General features: G+C 34.3%; 1 protein-coding gene and 3 long non-coding RNA genes across 4 annotated transcripts; all 4 read right to left on the reverse strand.

Annotated features, from left to right (window-relative positions):
- Nucleotides 1-2,636: 2,636 nt before the first annotated feature.
- On the reverse strand, nucleotides 2,637-3,724 carry LOC124457134. Its single transcript, XM_047007422.1, has 2 exons — nucleotides 3,482-3,724; nucleotides 2,637-2,998 (listed from the first exon to the last, which is right to left on the reverse strand). The coding sequence occupies exons 1-2, from the start codon at nucleotides 3,714-3,716 to the stop codon at nucleotides 2,637-2,639; spliced, it is 597 nt and encodes a 198-aa protein (XP_046863378.1). The 5' UTR covers nucleotides 3,717-3,724.
- Nucleotides 3,725-10,331: 6,607 nt separating this feature from the next.
- LOC124458137 lies at nucleotides 10,332-10,524 on the reverse strand. Its single transcript, XR_006953029.1, has 2 exons — nucleotides 10,475-10,524; nucleotides 10,332-10,400 (listed from the first exon to the last, which is right to left on the reverse strand). It is a non-coding gene; the product is annotated as an uncharacterized LOC124458137 (long non-coding RNA).
- A 501-nt stretch (nucleotides 10,525-11,025) lies between these two features.
- LOC124458135 lies at nucleotides 11,026-11,989 on the reverse strand. The gene is made up of 2 exons (XR_006953027.1): nucleotides 11,639-11,989; nucleotides 11,026-11,122 (listed from the first exon to the last, which is right to left on the reverse strand). It is a non-coding gene; the product is annotated as an uncharacterized LOC124458135 (long non-coding RNA).
- Nucleotides 11,990-13,744: 1,755 nt separating this feature from the next.
- On the reverse strand, nucleotides 13,745-14,887 carry LOC124458134. Its single transcript, XR_006953026.1, has 3 exons — nucleotides 14,797-14,887; nucleotides 13,916-14,010; nucleotides 13,745-13,779 (listed from the first exon to the last, which is right to left on the reverse strand). It is a non-coding gene; the product is annotated as an uncharacterized LOC124458134 (long non-coding RNA).
- Nucleotides 14,888-20,231: the final 5,344 nt, after the last annotated feature.

Consider the following 20,231-nt stretch of genomic DNA (forward strand, 5'->3'; position numbering starts at 1 on the left):
TGAGCCTATTGAAGACACACAAAAAATAAATAAATACAAATTTATACAAGCTTATCTTTAAATTTCTGTAAAATAAAAATTGATTTGATAAAAATGAAGTGTGTGATGGCAGTGACTTCACTTGCGCAATTCCTATATCTGCGGCCTTGTAGTGGCTTTTAATTAGAGTTTAATTATATATACGCTAACTGGATGAATATTTTTACTTGCCAAAATTGAATCGCTGATCTTCTTTATCACTACAATTGTTCAGCCTCAAGAAGGAAAGACTTTTAGCACGTATACATTTATTATAGCGTGAATAGAAAAGACCGCCCCAAAATGTTTGGGTTATATTATTGATGAATCCGCATAATCCACTAATATTTTGATTAGAGGGCAAAAAAAAAATTTGGTGGCCTAATCCCACAAGACATTTATTTGTATTCAGCGTCAAGATTGAGCCAGATTGTAAAAATTTAAAATTAGCTGTCATGTCAAAACAATTCCCTAAACGCTTCATTGAAAATGTTGGTGAAACATCATTAACACACAATCCTGACTGAACATCTTTGATGAAAAATCCATTCGTACCTGAAAAAGGACAATGATACATGATAAAAATGATTGAAAACATCACACTCCATAAAATGTATGTATATAAAAAAATAGGACTTTATCAAAAATAATTTAGCACACTGAATTTTATCAATATAAGAAAAAAAACACTCCAATGGCGTATGCAACAATTTAAGGCATCCAGCATGGAGCATTGTACTAAAATACATGGAACGCTACCTGTAATACAAAACCCTAATAATTTTTAAAACCGTGATTTTACACCAGACACGCGAGACTTTTCCCAGAATCGAGTGTGTAGTCAATCACTTATTACTCCGTGAAAGAATCTCGAAACACTAAACGCGCGTGTCTTGGGTATAACCTCGCGTGTGTGGCGTAAGATATGGCTTCAATTATTGGCCTGAGGTAGCGTTCCACGTATTTTAGTTCAATGGCATGGAGACAGAAAACTTTTACAAACAAGTTGAAAAGTGTAAAAAATTAATTAATACAAATTTTACGGCGCACGGTCTGTAACGATAGAAAAGGGAGAGTTATGGTTTGTTCACGCAATTTTAGCGATTTATCGGGCCACCTATGGAATCTGTTTCTTTTGAAATTTTTTAAGATTGTTGGCTGAAAGCTGGTTTTTCAAATTTGCCAACTCAACTGTGAAGCTTAAACTGTATAAACTCCCATGTCTTTCGTTTTTGATGAAAAGGACGTTTATCTGAACACTAAATACAAATTTGTGACGAGAAAAATATGATGATTTAGGTCAGTATTATACAAACATGAAGACAAGGAATATATAATTCAATGTAAAACTGAGTTATGAACTCTGTAAGCTGTACACTCTTTTTTGGTTGAGTTCATTTAGGTTGTGCTGTGAAATAGTGCTCTTGATTATAAATATACCAGAGTTGCACAATTTATAATTACAAACACTTTAAATAAATATCATGCCCAAGGCTTATACAAAATTGTGAGGCTTTTTTTACTGGTTTATACAGGTTTATGCATACAGAGAAGAGATGCATACAAATATGTACAGAGGTATTGTACAGAGGGTTGATAAACAACGAAATTTATTTCTACTGAAGGGAAATGTTAACATTCACTTGTGAAAAATATTTAACAATTTTTGGATGAAGTTGAGCATGATGTTAAACAACGTTCAGACCGAAGTCGATTGGATATCTATTGAAAAAAAGCTGAGGGGGATAGCGCTTACTTCATTCTCACTACACATTATAAAATACTCGCTACACATTCGTCCCAGTCTTACCCTGGTCTGGCCTGCCCACGGTCGTCATTAGTTTACATCTACGAAACTGACATGACATCATAAAGTAAGCATATTAAATATATAAATCCGCATTTCACAAGACAAACAAAATGAGACATTAGGATAATAGCATGAAAATATTGGCTGAACTCTAATCAGAAATTCTTCCAGGGTTTTGCTGGACTTGGTCGGGCAATAAATTTAGAACTTCAATACCAGTCACGTCAATAAGTGCATTAGTTAAACTAATGATTGTCGAATATCACCAATACAAATACAATTACATGTAATCTGTAGATTGACCACTCATGTTGTGTTGTCTAACCAAGACCAAGAAATCCCTGGAAGAAATATTACTCATAGTTCATGTACGCGTATCGCATATTTTGATGCTATTGTGGCGATATGCTTGTCTATGTGCCGAATTCCACATAGACAACATATCGCCACAATAGCATCAAAATATCCTTACGCGTACTGAACTGTTACTAATATCGGAAGCGTATATTTATATTAGCTTTCTGCCATCACGTCAATTTCGTATATGTAAACTAATGACGACCGTGGGCAGGCCAGACCAGGGTAAGACAGAGACAAATGTGTAGCGAGTATTTTGAAATGTGTAGCGAGAATTTTGAAATGTGTAGTGAGTATTTTGTAATGTGTAATGAGTATTTTGAAATGTGTAGTATGATTTTGAGTGATGTTTTCTTATTGTTTGTTATGTTTTCTAAGTTATTTTTCTGGTGACCCGTACCGGCCACCGTAAAAGTGTCGTATGGATTTGATCAAAGTTGAATATGAAACACTATAGCAACAATGGTGCACTATAAATTAAACTGACACGGGTGAAACTAAAATAAACTGCCTTGTGTGTACCTTGATAACGACGTCTTTGTTTCACGTTGATGACAACATAACAGGTGTGATTTTTTCCACCGTATAAAACATACTTATAAGGGATTTTTTGCTGTCCCATTCCAAACCGAAAAGAAGGTATTTCATACCGTTTTTCTATTGTTTCATTTATGTACTTATGTGAACACGTGAAGTCTTCTGGTTCTTTCCATTTTGCGAATGCATCATGAAAAACTTCGGAGAATAGCCCAGTGGTATTGACGTATGGCCCAGCAGTAAAGTTCAAAATAATCGGGCTGCATCCACATGTCCCTAACAAAAAATTAAGTTATCTTTAACTGGTTGTCCATAGAAAAAGAACAAGTAGAAAGTGACACTCATTTGGCCACAAAACGTTACAAACTATTCACATTGAATCGAAAGTCTTCCTTAAACCCAAATAGACAATAACTATACAGACTTTATCATATAACTGCATATATCACTATTTTTGACTGTACTGTCATATTACTTTCTTTTGTAACTAGACAGAGGAACAATGAACGAGAGATTATGCTGCGTCAATGCTGTGAAACTAGTGTATCCAAATCAGTTGAGTACTTTAACATGTACCTTACGGGTTTAAACGATTTACTTTATGTACCTTACTTTAATGCACTTTCTAAGAACACGTTTTCAATTACTGTTATTTAAATTTAACAGTACCTCAGTAATATAAGTGTTGTGATTGTTTGCCAAGTACATGACCAGTTGATGTTCTGTACTTACTGTAAACTAAACTGTTTTTTACTTTACCTTCAAGCGGACATATTTCACTAAACATTTTAAATCGCTCTAAAAGATATTTCTTCTCCTCAACACAACAACGTGTACGAGTATTGTTGCATTTCGAATCGATTTCAATTTTGTTCGCCACAAATTTCTTCCATTCCTCCTCACAAAACTCAAGTTCTTCATTCCAACCCATTTTCACTGTGAATCCCTGACCAAAGAACACCCACAATAACCACCATATCATTAAACTCATCATTGCATAGATCCAAGGATATAGAGTAAAGTTCTAAATTATAATTGATTGTTGGATGTATGTACGGTATCACAGAAGACTTTAAATTTATATTTAGACCGACAATGACTACGTCACAATTACATCTGTGATGCAAGCAGATCACGATCAAAACGTATTTTTGAGCAATATATGAACATAATCTAAAAACTTCATTTCAGCAAAATTGTGCAGCGAGAGAAGCTGTTCAGAAATAGATGGAGTTAGTCTCATATGGCTGCATGATGGTTTTCTCAAATGGTAGCCATGGTAGCTATTATATATGTACGTGGTTATAATTTTTTTAAAATGGTGAAACGTGCTTATCTTGCAATTTATGCTTTATTCTTTTTCTCGGTTGAATCTAAATTTCAACTTCTTTTGTTTTTAAGAGATTTATGGAACGATGAAAAAAAATGCTTTTTAGTGGATAGCGCTAAGGAAACGAAGAAAGCGAGATCAAATTAATATTAATGCAGATCATTTATTTTAGATACAATAGATTAAGAACACCGGACGATGTTAAAATTATTTCTTAGAATATGAAAATAACAATCGTGCAAGCAGAGCTTCCCATTAGCTATTTCATTTCAATTTCCCCTTACGTCATGATACATGTAAAAACCTATGAAATCATAAAGTACTTCACAATTTCTTGTAACGCAGTCTCTATAGCTGTATAGCTATACCTGTATTGTCTCTATAGTTATACTCGTATTGCATTATTATTCGAATTTTATAATTCATCGGATTAAACACATAAGGAGCAATATAACAGCTAAATTACTCAGTTGACAAGTTTATAAAGTTACAGTTGAAAAATGAACTAAATAAATTAAAAATTTCAAACAATGATAACCAAAAATAATGTTGAAACTAGTGTTAGATATGCACATTACATGCACAGCGGAGCTTTATTTCTATTTTGGAGGAAGTGCTCGCGATATAAATGAGCGTCGATATTAAGGGCAGCTAAGTAGTTTTGGGTTTCAGCGTTATCTTGAGATTGCTCAAATTCTCTCAACTTCTACAGAAATATCACAGAAAATCGTGGAAATATTTTGAAACTTTTTACATTGTTTCAATGTTGTTGTTACGCCTTTGTTTGCAGTTATTCGTGGAGTACTAACTGACAATGAATACTCTATAAGAATCGAAAATCTCAAGCGGGCTTTTTTTTTTTTGCAAGTGCCGCTGAAGAACAAAATTATTTACAGAACAGTGGAATAGGGCTTGTTTTTGATTTAGTTGAGAGATTTTAGCGAAAATATAATAATATATATGACTCAAAATGTGAATGTAATAACCTGTCACGAATCCTACATTAGGCATAGAGGTATTGTGGTAAATGAAACTCAGTGGAAGAAAAACTTTGCAGTATTAAATGTTAACATGGCATCGACGATAACGAAAGTTCCGTTTTACTATCTTACCTTTATTCTTTTATTAATTGAAAAACGGACGCAATATGGCGACTGCAGAAATACACCTTACACAAGCAGAGAAATATTAAGATACGTTCAAGTCAGACGAACAAAAGAGTTGTGGCTTTCGCAAGGTTTTACTTGCAACTGCTGTCCAAGGCTGTCGGCTTCCTCAATTGTACATTAACATATTGAGTATATACAAACACTCATGCCATCTGCCCTAGTTATTCAACATTTTATAGAATTTGTTTTGAGTCAAATCCTATCCTTTACGAATTTCCTATTATACTTTAAATGTTTATAAATTTGGATGCTGTTGTTGGTTGACAAAGCAATGTTATAGAAGATAAAGTTTTTGATATTTTAGAAAATTACCTCTGTTTATAGCTACGAAAAAACGAAGCACAAATAATGCATCTAATGTGGGCAAACACGGCAAAACAGGTTAATGACTTCAAGCGCTTCATGACGAAAAATTACATTTTTACAATATAAAACGTTTTTTAAGCTTTTGACTATCAACTTTACCAACAGTAAATTCAATTTTGCTGACAGTCATTAGTAAAATTTTAGGCCCTAAATACAACAAATTGTGTCTAATGAACTATACAGTAAAATTTACAAGGTAATACCAGCTGTACCTTTATTGCCTACTGGTGTTTGTTTAAACGATGGACACAATACGACAGCAGCGCAAATACAGTGAGAAATGACAAGAAAAACAATGCTTCAAGGAATAATGACTTCTTTATTAAATAACGTTCAAGCGATTGGGTTTAGCATAAAGAATCAAAAACAACATCATTTCGATATCAATTTCAACTTGGTATATGAGAAACTTTTAATGTATGCATTGGACGGCCACTTTGTGCGATATTATATCAAACTAAATTAAAACTAGATACGATGATTTTAATTTAGGCAATTTTTAAATTTTTTTTCGTAGTATAGCTTTTTTAATTAGTTCTTAAGTGTTGTCCTTAAGTCTGCGTTCTGATGTGAAGAGGTGCACCGAAAACATGTAGAAACAGATAAATTTCGAAATATCACATTAAAATTAGCTGTATTATAAGGCCTTTACTAATTGTGAAGTCTTAAAGAGAAATATCGGATCATTTAATTATTTATGAGCAGACCTCGCAGGCTCGAAGAGCGAATAAACGAAATAGGTAATATAATAAAAGGTTTATTATAAAGGATTATTTTAACTGAAACGAAGCTTTCTTTACTTTTTTGTCCTCGCTGTTTTGTAAAAGTTGGCATTCATACCTGTTTTATCTTTGTTTTCAAAATTTTTGCTAATTGCTTTTCGAAATTTGTTTACATTTGTAAAATTACCTGTAATGGCCGCCGACATGAATTGTTATTAATCAGGGTCATTGTCCACATTAAGTCATTAACAGCATATGTAATAACATGGTTGCCTCGAGATCTTTTGTTATCACATAGACGTTTACTGACGTATTTTCTCGTCATAATATTCATTAGGGACGTTTAGACTAAATATCCCGAATGCATGAATAATAAAACAAAACGCCAATTCTTGGATTGCATTCAATCTTCAAGAAATTATGAAACGATTTGTCCCACCCATGTCGGGTGGTGTCAACAATGGCTTTGATAAGATATTCTTTTGTATTTGACCAGAAACATGGTGGCGTAACGTAACACGCAATCCACCTATATTATTTTCAAATTCCATTTTCGTCATGTAGAATTTGCTTCAGGTTGCATCTTCATTTTTCCACAGGTTGATCACTTTCAATTCTGCTCAATAAAAAAGTTTAACAGCTTGATATCTTCAGCATGTCCTTTAAAACCACAATACTTCCAGTGCAAGTTTATTAAGTTGAAAGTCCTTTTGATCGACTGTTGTTACGTCGTTCATTCTTCAGATTGAAACACGAATAATTTAGCCATATTATTCAAAATCAACAAACTTGAAGTATTACAAACCTTTGTGTATTACAATTTATGCCGTTGAGCGAAAACAGAAATCGTCTTTCCCTCGCATCAGAAACTTTTTTGTTTCAAGCTAACAGTTAGCTGAGCTTACTTGGGGAAAGCAGTGATCAGCCATTAATAAATTCAACAATAACAAAACTACAGAACATGTAATTGCAAAGCAAATTATACATAGCTTCAAAAACAGAATTCACAATTGAGTAGCAAGGTGAATTGTTTATTCTATCACTGACCATGAAAAATGTATGCTTCAATCATTGATTATTGTCAATATTGAAATAAGTGAGCTCAAAATTTGATAAAATCATTGTGAAACGGAAGAGTCCAATGAATTGATTATTCCCTTCGCAAGCTTGTTATAACAAAGTAAATGCATGCTTTTAGAGATATTAGTCATTAAATGTTCTCCTCGGCCTCGAGAGGTTTAGAAAAATTCCTTCGGACTGCGCGGGACTTTTCGGCTCGGCTTGGTGGACATTTAATCACTAATGCCCCTGAAAGCATGCGTTTATTTGTAATAAGAAAGAATTAAATACAAACAATACAAAATTAATATATGTCGCAGTGTTTGAATTGATCCTACATACGTTGGCAATTATTATAACTAGTGTAATATTTACTTTAGCAGGGAGATATGTTTAAAAATACTTGCAAAAAAATATTAAAAGTTGACAGAGTCAACTCCATTTACTACAACTCCTTGCTCATTATGCCAGGTAGATTCACGTGATGACACTATATACAACTATAACACGAGGAAAACTATGGAACAACTTGTGGGGTAAAAAAATGGTGCTGTTATATCAGCTACTTTAGCTACCTAAACAAACCCTTGGTAAGAGCTACTGTAGTACTTGAGTTTTATTATAGTGGGTAGGAATATTCTGATGATTCCAAAATACAAACCTCTTCCACAATGCTAAATCGTACATCCAGTGCCTGCGTATACACAGGAGTCTAATATAATGATAGCCATTGGTAATAACCATAAGGACAGACTGTGTAAACATATTGTTATATGAAGTTGAGTTGTGATTTTGCTTTCTAAAAGCTAAGTTCTTTATTACTTCTATACAGTTTGTTAAGCTAACCTATAGATTGAGAGATGAAAGTAAGCAGTCACCATATAGTGTTGTGAGATTTACCAAACAATGTTGCTCGCCCAAGTCGGCCGGTGCCAACAATAACACTGATAAAATATTCTTTTCTATCATACTACCAACATGGCTGAATTGCAAGTCAAAAATTTAGTCTCATCAAATGTTGTCAGTAGTCGTCGAATAACTTCAATACGCATTTTACTGCACATTCGAGTACAAGAGTTTAGATTGATCCTAACGAACAGCCAATACGACAAGAATAAAAACCAACCAGGAGCAACAACTGCACAAGTTATAGCTCCATCATTTTCAACGCCTATAGGATAAAAATGAATGACAAAAACGAACGTAATAAACATTAAGTGAACAGGAGGTGGACAAAAAAAGCAGTCCAACTATAAATAATTAACACGTGATTATTTGAAGATATCAATAGACTACTTGATATTACATGACGAGAAGAAACTCTTTTACTTGGGGTTCGTCTGCTCATATTCTTATGAAGTGAAAGCTCATACATCATAATCGTTGGTGTGTGTTCCAACTAAGGAAAACTAATGAATCGGAGATACTCGTGATAGGGTGGCTATGTTTTTCATATCTAGAGTCTAGAGTCTCTGAATTATATTTGGTATTTCTGTATTTGTAACAAGTTGATATTTTCCGTAAATCAATCATAATTTAAACGCAAATGTAAATTTTAACCGCGTTTAATGTTACGAAAGTTTGGTACCGACTACCTAGATCAATCTTTCGGTGGGTGTTCCGGCCAGTGTTGAAAAACAAAGAGAGGGGTTGACAACAAACTATAGGAGAGGATATGTTTTTCCATCACATGAATTTTTCTTGTTTTGTAAAGCTTGTGTCGTTGCTTCCAACCCATTTCTTCTTTCTTGTTGATCTCTAGTCTACAGCCAAACACAATGCTCGTAGCACTCTTGCAATAAAATCATCAGAAAATTCAATAAATTCGATAATTTTGGATGAGTTTAAAATGAATATTATAATGGGGATAATAAGCCAAAACAGGAAAGGACAAGAACAGCAACATTTTACTAACACTAACATAGTTGGTAATAAAGTAAACTCCATCCACTAAAACTTCCTTTTTCTTACGTCAGGTAAATTAACGAGATGACTGTGCGCACATATTCATACATATTCCACTAACTCCAAAATTATGAATGTATGAAAAGTCCCTCCCTCAAGAAAAAAAAATTACTGAGCTTGCTTCGCCAATGTTTATTTGTAATTTTACTTTATTTCTTATGTAATGTATTTAGATAAAAAGTATTACAGCCGTTATCCTATTTCAAATATTGACTTCATCCTTACTCTAAAAATTTGATGTTATGTTCGAAAAATTTTTTTCAAATACTGTTCAGAGTCATTCACTCTCGTTCACTCTTATAGTTAAAAAGGAAATAAAATTTTATGTTTAATTATATTCTTTTATAGTACGCTAAATTTCAGAAAACGTCTAATAATTTCTCCAAAAAAATTCAACTTCCCCCATTTTTGAGAAATTTTAGTAGCCGTCAAATGATTATAGTGAAGCCTACAGCGAAGGTTGTCAATACTCTGGTTATACGGTTGATACACTATGGTGACTAAATGATCGGTTGATACACTAGGGTGATTATATGATTGGTTGATACACTATGGTGACTATATGATTGGTTGATACACTATGGTGACTATATGATTGGTTGATAAACTATGGTGACTATATGATAGGTTGACACACTATGGTGACTATATGATCGGTTGATACACTATGGTGACTATATGATTGGTTGATACACTATGGTGACTATATGATTGGTTGATACACTAGGGTGACTATATGATTGGTTGATACAGTATAGTGACTATATGATTGGTTGATACACTAGGGTGACTATATGATTCGTTGATACAGTATAGTGATTATATGATTGGTTTTACACTAGGGTGACTATATGATTGGTTGATACACTAGGGTGACTATATGATTGGTTGATACATTATGGTGACTATATGATTGGTTGATACACTAGGGTGACAATATGATTGGTTGATACACTAGGGTAACTATGTGATTGTTTGATACACTATGGTGACTATAACTGGAGAGTTACGTTTCCCTGTGGTAAGATTCTCACACGAATCGCATTCAGCCTTCCGGACACGTGATCCTGTAAAAGCGTTTTAAAGCTGTAGAAATCAGTCAGTCGACAAAAAATCTCAAAATGCATCTTTTTTCACGAACCTCGACGACACTGAACTCCACTTAATCGGAAAAGTTGATTTCTTGTTTCTATGGAAAACACAACAGCAACTGTATCACGACAAGAAATAATTTTAAGACGATCATGCACTAACTGATAAGGCTTTAAAGTAAATGATTTGAACCCGGGAGTATCGTTGCATGTTTGTAGATTTAGATCGTACACGTTCGGGAAATCCTGAGAAGGATTGTTGTCGTTGATGTTGACTGACGTTTCGACAACCTTAGTGTTAGTCATCTTCAGAGTGAAGCCTAAAGCGAAGGTTGTCGATACTCTGGTTATACGGCTGACAGTCAACACAAACACCAACAGTCATTCTCAGAACTTCACTAAGCCTGGACTATCTTCAACTACAAACATTTAACGATACTTTAAACTAACATCAGCAAAGCTACCTTCTCCATCGATTGAAACTAGACATACTTTCACCGGCGCATATCGAGCATTACGTAGCAAACGCTGTTCTAACATGGGTAGAAGAGGTTGATTTGAAAGGTTTTTTTGCTTACGATTGCCATAATAACAAAACTCACCGCATCAATCAACTCGCTGAAATGAAAGAATAATCTTGTATCCCTATCGCAACACTGAATGAAGCCATAGCCGTCTTTCAAAGCCGAAACAAACCCCTAACAAGCAACAAAAAATCATGCATTTAATCACATTACACCACGAACAATTTCTACATAGATCTTTAAGAAGGAAACGAGTTTAAGTCGATTCTGTGCACTATAGTTACACATCGAGATTCATAAAATAAAAATGCTCAATGCCAATGCCCATGGAGTACAATGTTAGCGTTGTCGAAAATAAAAGATTTCCCAACAAAATAAGAGAGATTGAAGACATTGAAATACTTTGGACAAATCTTCATTTTCAACGATACATTGTGAAGTTTTGAATGCTTTGAGAGCAAGTATAGCTTTTTAGGGAGATACGATTTGAGAAGGGAGGGTAATTTTTTTTGACGGGGTGGATAAAATACTCATAGATAAGGAGGGGGTAAAGTTAAAACCATAACTCCAAGCAATTAACATTTGCCATCACAGTGATTAAGGCAACAATTTCCCGCAAAATTTGGAGAAATGGCTTCCACATGACGCAGTCTAAACACTAGCACATGTAAATGAGAATTAAAAACTTACTCTTTCTCTGACATTGCATCCATTGCTGCTTTCCATTTCCTTGATGAGATGAATTTCCGTTGCTCTTCTTAAAGAGTCACGCCGATCTGCACGAAAAGAAAAGAGATGTATCGCCTGACTGAGTGGCTAAAAGATGGTAGTTTGCTTTATATTCCCGATATCATGGGGAAAATTTGTTGATTTCTTTCATTGTATGGACATGTTGCTATATCCAACTGGAAACACTCAAAGGAAAGCTATAGTTTGAAAGCTTGGTTATTCTGTAAGGTACAAACACGTTTGGTATTTACTTCAAATGTTCAGACATGCGCGTTAAGCCAGAAACCAAAACATTCAATCAACAATAAGGAGGACAACGAACTAGTTTAAAAACAAAATGTTACGTCTAAACATGGTAATGCCTAAGCAAAGGAAGACTAGTTGAAGTTTTAAAGAATTATGTCGATGGAGCACCCATTATTACAGTAACAAAGTTATTTCTAACCAAGATTAGATATGAGGATGAAGTAGGGAGTAAAGTAAAACTCCGCATATAAGAGCCTAGATTTTAACAACCAATTAGGCTAATATTTCAGAAGAAAACTTAAACTGATCTAACTTTATTCATACTAGATATTTCTATCAGTTCTGAACAATTCTTACTGTAAAGAACATCTCTTATTGATCCAGTGTTACTACAGAAAGAGACCTAAACTAAACTAACTTTCTTTAGACTAAATATCTCTATCAGTTCTAAACTTTTCTATCTAATGATCCAGTAAAGATCATATCATACTGATCCAGTGTTACTACTAAAGGAAACCTAAACTAAACTAACTTAGTAATTTAATATTTATATTTTGCGTACGAATCCCGCCTAGTTTATCAATCGTAACTTTGTCTATATATACTAGATATCTAAATCAGTTTTAAATTGTTCTTCCCCTATATCAACAAAATCATCTCTCATTGATCTTGCACATGTTGAAATAATACCAACAGTTACAACAAACCATATTTACCTGTAGCAATCTTAAAACCTACAACATCCCAAGTCAATACGGTGAACTCCCCCAAAAATCTTTCTCCCAATATGGCAGCTGTAAACTACCATCGCTTGTGTTGTACAATATCACACCATTTAACGGTTCCTGTCTTTTTGTCCGACAATGTACTTTCTGGATGGTGCCTTGAAATGTGTCTTTGCTAACACCATCAAAATTCACTGTACCTTCTGGTAGACGCTCCACTGAGACTGCAACTTCTTTACCCTGTGAGTAAGTACTTGACATAAGTACAGAAGGGGAGTAGAGAATGTCCGATATTGAGCAATGGCTACAAAATTCATAACTAACGTACATATGTATTGTGTACAAGAAACTGGACATCATCTCCTATTAACAAATCACCAATATCCCAAAGAAATTCACTGTAGTGGAAAAATATCTAAAAGAAAAATATAGTATAAAACTTCAGTAGACTTTTTGCGCGAATTGCAATAAGATATACAGAAATATTTTCTTTGTTTCAAGGTGAACCTTTCTCGATTTATCTGAGTAAAATGCGAGACTTCACAAAGAGGAAAAGGCAAGTCTTTAATTTTCACCTTGATCAAGCGAAAGGTTTAAGCCCGGGAGCATTATTACATGTTTGTGCATACGTAGATGTAGCGTCGTAATAATTGGCCAAGTTTTTACAAACAAATTTTACGAATTTCCAAAAATAAACTTTTTGCTGTCGTCAGCTATCACAAAAATACGTCATTTGAGTCACGTGACTTGTTTGCAGACCGAAAATTTTCAATCCTACGTCAAATGCCAATCAGAAGTCATCGTGTGTAAAATAAATTACAAATGATCAAATCGTATACATAAGTGAAATAACTGATAGAACTCATTTTGTATTGAACAATAAATTGTCAATATTGATCAACAGTTAGCAACTGCAACGGCCCAAACACAAACCTCGTTCACTTTGTCAGCTCTGTTGATGAAACCAAAAGATTCCTTGAGCGAGCAGACAATTCCTTGAACGTAAACTGGAGGCGAAGCTTCAAGCAGCTGAGGTTTATGAACTGATGAAATCAACTGTTTGAGGTAGCTGTGTCTTGAGAACCTGGCCTCAACCTCCACTTTACCAACAACTCTTTCCTCGCTCTTTTCCTACAATAGAAACATAAATGGATGATTCACCACAAGACCATATCTCAATTTCTCGAAAAACTTTGTAAACCAAACCAGGATGAACGTACATACACGGCAAGCGTCAAAAAGTACACAAGGTGTCAAGGTCACTTACTTCAAATATAACAGAGCCTTGTTCCAATTTCACCACTCGACATGCAATAGGTTTACCCTTACAAGAATCTGATGTCACTTCAAACTCCACACAGTCTAAACAAAAAGATTTCATTGACCATCAATATCAATCGAAATGTTTTTTACACTTCAGATAATAGCTCTGAGCAGTGGCCTTTGCAGTAGCAGTAGAGACAATGGGATAGGCGGGGTGGGGCAAATGGTGAAGGATTAAAGTGTGAAATTTCCCAACAAATCAATGTTCAGTGGTTTGTTCTGACTAGGTGAATAAATAAAAGTTTTGTTTGATTCTACCCCACAATAAAACAAAGACTATACATGAGTTTGAAAAGTTGTTTTATAGCTAACACTAACATTTGGATACACTTTTTTTGCAGACAAAGTCCTTCAGAATACCCATCACATTCACATTAAAAAGAACAGTGCAAGTTAGAATAGCAAAGAACACCCTCATACAACATGGTGAAGACACGTGAATGCCACGTGTTGATAACATGAACTGTGGTGGGATTAGATGGTGGAGATCAAATTTTAAAAGTATACCAACAAAGGCATACCCTGGAATCTCCATAGAAATCTCATGCCTTGAGGATGAGCTTCCCTCTCCCGATATATCATAAAGTGTCACCACTGATTATGGTAGAGAGTGAAAAGTCATATGAGGAAACCCAATGAATTACTGGATAAGCCCACAAAAACAGCTTGTTCCCCTTATTAAATAGCAGAAAGGCAACAAGCCTCATACTTGAATGATATTATATCAACGTTTCAGAAAAGTAATATAATACTAATGGTGTAGTTGAATACATAACAAGTAATATAAGGGTCATTGAAGGGTGAAAATAAGCAAAATTTACAAACCACCAAGTTCCAGTTCACTTGAATGTCCTTTGTACTGACTGTAATGAAAGAACACTCGAAGATCCTTTTCAGCACACTCAATAAAGCCACAACTTTGCTGCAAAAAATATGCATAAATGTTATAGAAGAAAGACTGAATGTGCTTTTAGAGGGGATGAACTTGGAGAATATATATCAATAACATTATGGATGATGTCATTAATACACATGTTGATGTTAAAGCACTCATTGCCTCTCAAATGTAGTTCAATACAATTAAATGTAGATGAATGTATTCAAATGTAGATGAATGAAAATAAGACACCAAACATTGCAAAACGGTTACAGCTTCCTCTACAAAGGCTATTGAAATCAAAAACATTTTTGGCAAACTTTTAGATATCATGCAAATACACTTTTAGATGAACAATGTGACATATTTTTCGTGTATTAAGAAACAAGTTTTTTAGTCATAGATAAATTTTTTACTTCTTCATTGTACATCTTATTTTTATCTTGCAGAGACTTACTCTACAAAAGAAACACCTTTGTAAAAACAGCACAATCTGCAGCAAACTTTTGCATTTGTCAATGTCACATAATGATCCATGAAAAAATTTCAAAAAAGTTGAGAAGCATTTTATTGCAGTAATTTGGGTCCTTGACCAGTGCATAAAAACTCCACACTAAACTGACTTTGAATTGCTAAAATAACTTACACAAATTTTTTCAATGACACCTGTTTCCCCGTGTAATACATGAACACCATTTGAAAGGTAATGGTCACTGATACCACAGTCCTGAGACCCATTTGTTCGCATAGAATGTTTCTAATTAGTAAGAAAACACTATAGAATGTTTCTAATTAGTAAGAAATGGTTATAAAATGTTTCTAATTAGTAAGAAAACATTAACAGCAAAATGAAATGAAAATAAAATTTTTCATAAACAAAAAGCAGTTGGAAGTACCTTCCACGAGTCTGTTGCCATGTTTGATTCACCAAAAAGTGAATTCTATTTGTTACAAAGGATGCCAGCAGTTTGAATGATAACTTTTGGCAAAATAATATATAAGGTATATGTATAAAAATTCTCCTCTCAATTTTCCTAATTCACCGAATAATATAATCCATTTGCCGCACAAAAACAGGAGGCAGAAATCTGCTGTGAATAGTTCAGATTTTCCGTGTAAGCTATGACTTGCCAATATGAAAGTTTCCTTAACGTGGGCTGTGCGAGATGATATGGATTTGGCGGATTTCTCTATAGAATTTGAATTGGCGTTTCCTCATCTTTTTCTGCTTTGCACACATTTATTCCTAGCAAATAACCAGAAAAAATAATTTCACACATTTCTTTAAATATATCATTTGCTCATCATCTAATAACATGGGACATTCAATTACATGTTTTGACTTATCAATAGTGCTGTAGAATATTTATCATCAAGAGCAGAAGTTAACAATCAATAGCACAACATGTATATATATACTTTGTAAGAAAAGAGAAGTACAGTGTCGCGATTGCAACAGACAATGTGCAATAGTTTGTACCTATTACAACACACTATCTGTTGCACAACATATACATTTGTTTATTTAAATGTCTTCTTATCCAAATGATTCAAACTTTTCTTTAATTGAATGCGCATTAATGCGACTTGAATATTCCCAATTGTTAAGCAGTATAAATAAATGCTATTGTCTACTGGTGCTCTTGATTCTTCCTTCAAGTTAACAAATATTCTACTGTTCTACTGTTAAGTGAAATTGAATAATTGAATGTTCAATCTTCTTTAATGATGAGCAAATGGTGTAGCAGTAGTAAAAAGAGACAAATCCCACAAAGTACTTTACAATAGTGAATAGTACGGAATGAAGACAACTGCACTGGATTCCTTGGGATAAAGACTATAATTTTTATATACAGCAACATAACTATTGCAATTATACTAAAGATCAATCTACACTAAGACTGGAACACATAAGGACTTAAGTTTCGACATCAAATCAATTTTCACAAGACACTAATCACCAGACAAAAAATATGTTAAAACTTTCAACATGAATCACATCAAATAAAGGCGACTCATAATTTTGAAGTCAAACATACAAATATCATGTCCATAGAAATCAGACAAAAGACACGCATTTATTTGTATCTTTAAAAGAGTCGAGGCACATCTAAAGTTCTTTTTCAATTTGGAAATTCAATTCTGAGATTCACTTCTTGAAGACATCAAATATCAAACGAAAAGCTTTTTCATCAGAATATCAAATTGCTTGTCAGTTTTTGTTTCTTAATTTATTTCAATAATGGTCATTTGAAGAAACTGTAATGTATAGTTTTTATTAAATGGATGCCGCAACAGCACAAAATAAAAGGAAGATAACGAATAGCAAACAAATACAGGCAAGGAGAATATTTTGCCGTCTGCTGAGTCTTTGTTAATCGGCTTTGTCTCAAAACAGGCATTCTGGAATTCCGCGGAAAAAAAACGTGAATTCCGTGGAATTTTTGAAATCAGTTCCGCGGCTATAAATCCAAATTCCGCGACCAAAATAACAAATTCTGCGGGATATAATAAAACAAACAAAACTATTCTTTATCAAATTGCTAGTGTGTAAAACTGGTCTATTTTTAAACAGTGCCATGTGGTAAAATTTACATTACTTATACGTAACTATGTTTAACCGTAACGAGCACCAAAAGTTGTAAATGAAGCACTAAAAGTGATAATGTCCCCTACTGTCTGTAACAGGGCATTTTAAAATTTCTACAATATCAACAATATTAATCCAGCACTCGTCGTCGATTTCCGGCCAAATAAAATAGAATGCGTTGCCAGAAGCCTTTACCTCCTTCAAAAAACGAACCTCGATTTCTTCTAGTTCTTGGTCTATATTCAGTATAATCCCACAGAATATCTTTCAGCCGCTAGCTCTTGATGATGTAAACCTTACACGAACATACATTCCGATTGTATTATTGGAAAGTTTAATTGGCCCAATGCCCTGTTCATCTCTGCTTGCACAAGACGAAATTTCCTTTATTTTGTCCATACTAGTGCTCTTATGTTCACTTCTTTTCTCTTTGCTGGTACCTACATTGAGATTCTTCATTTTTCTCTTGTTGCTGATTTTTTGTTTTGACTTATTCTGAATACCACTTCCGGCATTGCAAAGTTTACAGTTATGAAGTACACTACTTGATATTTCCTGAATGGAACAACAGGATGGAAAGGTGCAAATAACTCTTCTGCATTCACTGCATTGGTGTCCATATGAGACCTCTTTCTGACAAAGATAACAATATTTCAATTCATCATCTGACTTCTGTTTTAGTGCGTTTTTAAGAGACATGCGTTTTGTTGCACCGCTGGAACTAGAAGCAATGGAATGGGGTGTATCTTTCTCTTGAGAACTGACTGACTTAATCTGCAAACTTTCATTGCCGGAACTGGAAGCAATGTTATGGGCGGTACCTTTGTCTTCATAACTATTGGGGCTTGTCGATTTAGTGGCAAGGTGCCGAGAAACTTTCTTGACATGTGTTTGTTGAGGACTTTCCTTTTCCTCTTTAATGGAATTTTTCACCCTCAAATTCCAGTTAAGGAAATGTAATGCTTTGAGAGTTTGCTCATTTAAATTCCTTCTCTTCTGATCAAGAATGGAATTATATGTGCTGAATGACCTTTCAACATCGTATGTTCCCAATGTTCCAGTGCAATAGTGGGAGGTAAGCTTGTAAAGTTCTGGAAGTTCATCTGCATGGGATTTCCAAAACAGCTTCAGGTCTACCTTACCTTGTGGACTTTCTGACACAGCAGCAGGTCCGAATATATCAACATACTTATGCCATTCTTCATTGGAGACACTTTCTTTGAATCCAGGAATATTGGTGTATGAACTGTGTAGCTTTGATGAAGAGACTATGTTGCGTGGTTCAAGTACTTTGATTTCTTCAAAAATTCTGATGCTGGTTGTCCTCCATTAACAATATACTTCTCGAATTTTGTTTCTGCTTGTTTGAAAGCACTTACAAACTGTTTCTTCAAATCATCCTGGTGATCTATCTCCAAATCATAAAACGATTTTGAAAGATCATTAGAATCCACTGTAATATTTTGCCTCAAGTAGTCCAGTAGCTGATTCATTTTTACATAGGACTGAGTAATGTGAGGAATCTTCATTTGAAAGTAATCATGATATATAATTAAAGATGGTGCTTTCATCTTAATGAAGTCAAACTGAGCTTTCAGTTTCAATAAGTATGTCTCATCTTCATATATTTCTCCCAATCTTATCAAAGAATTGGATGGTTGATCCGAGACCTCAAGCACTGCTGATATGAAGCTCCTATAGTGCAAAAAACGGTCTGCGTGATATAGCACAGAGTCTAACCAAGCACTCCAGCTTTTTGTTGTTGGGTTAGGAGGCATACAGACAGACTCCTCTTCAGTAGAGACTTTTTCAAAAGTTTAGAAACCTACTTTTCTGCCACTTGGAATGTAAAACAAATTTCTGAAACATTTAACAAACTCAGTTATTTCAGAAAAATTTTCTTGAAGTCTGAAACAACGAGATTAACAATGTGACTATGGCAAGTAATGTGCACACAATTTGAAAAATAACCGAAAGTGTGGACGAAAATGCTTTCTTCATGTATGCCACGTTATCAGAATTAAAAATGAGCACATTATCAAACGAAATATCATACTCATTTACGACTTTGAGCACTGTCTGGGACACTGTCACATTGTTGTTGCTGGTTAAAAAATGTGTATCCAGTAAATAAGCGCAAGTATTGCCATGAGGAGATAGTTCATCAAAATCAAGAATAATAGCCAGGACATCCATTACATAGCGTCCCTCATCGCTCAGCTCATCAGTCAACATAGCGACTTTTTTATCAGGTGGCTCCCACGTAACTGATAACGATGAACTGCTTAAGACGACAATTTGAACATTTAAAGGTGGACCTTCGGGAACTAAACAAAAATTAAAACATATGTTTTAAAGATTTATGTAAAACATTAAAAACACTTTCGAAAGAAATCCTAACAAGTGTACACTGTCATTGTTAACTTAGATCTAATACTACAAATAATACACATAAGAAAAACATGATTGAAATAAATAACGACCAGAAAAGATTCGAGCTTTCAAAAGTCGTTTATGGCAATAACACCATCAATGCAATAACAGCCGATATGTATACACAAAAACTGATATGAACTCACCATCTTCAGCAGTTCTAAAAGTAGCTGTAGTTGATCTACCAAAGCCTTCAGAATTGCCAGCGGTTACATCAACTTTATACGTTGCGTAAGGAACAAGATTCGTAATGTTGTACGGTTTTTTGTCAGTTACCTCCAAAGTTTTATCAAAAACAATCATAGTATCCTTCAGCAAAATCAATAGATATCTTGTAAGAGGATTCGAAATATTTGTACC

The sequence above is a fragment of the Xenia sp. Carnegie-2017 genome, unplaced genomic scaffold (genome assembly GCF_021976095.1).
Source record: "Xenia sp. Carnegie-2017 unplaced genomic scaffold, XeniaSp_v1 HiC_scaffold_6, whole genome shotgun sequence".
NCBI lineage: Eukaryota > Metazoa > Cnidaria > Anthozoa > Malacalcyonacea > Xeniidae > Xenia > Xenia sp. Carnegie-2017.

Bases quoted from the DNA above. Each gene is read 5' to 3' on its own strand.
- LOC124457134 (XM_047007422.1), bottom strand. From the start codon at position 3,716: ATGATGAGTTTAATGATATGGTGGTTATTGTGGGTGTTCTTTGGTCAG. The intron at 2,999-3,481 runs GTAAAGTAAAAA...ATTTTTTGTTAG, and splicing joins TGAAATATGTCCGCTTGAAG to GGACATGTGGATGCAGCCCG.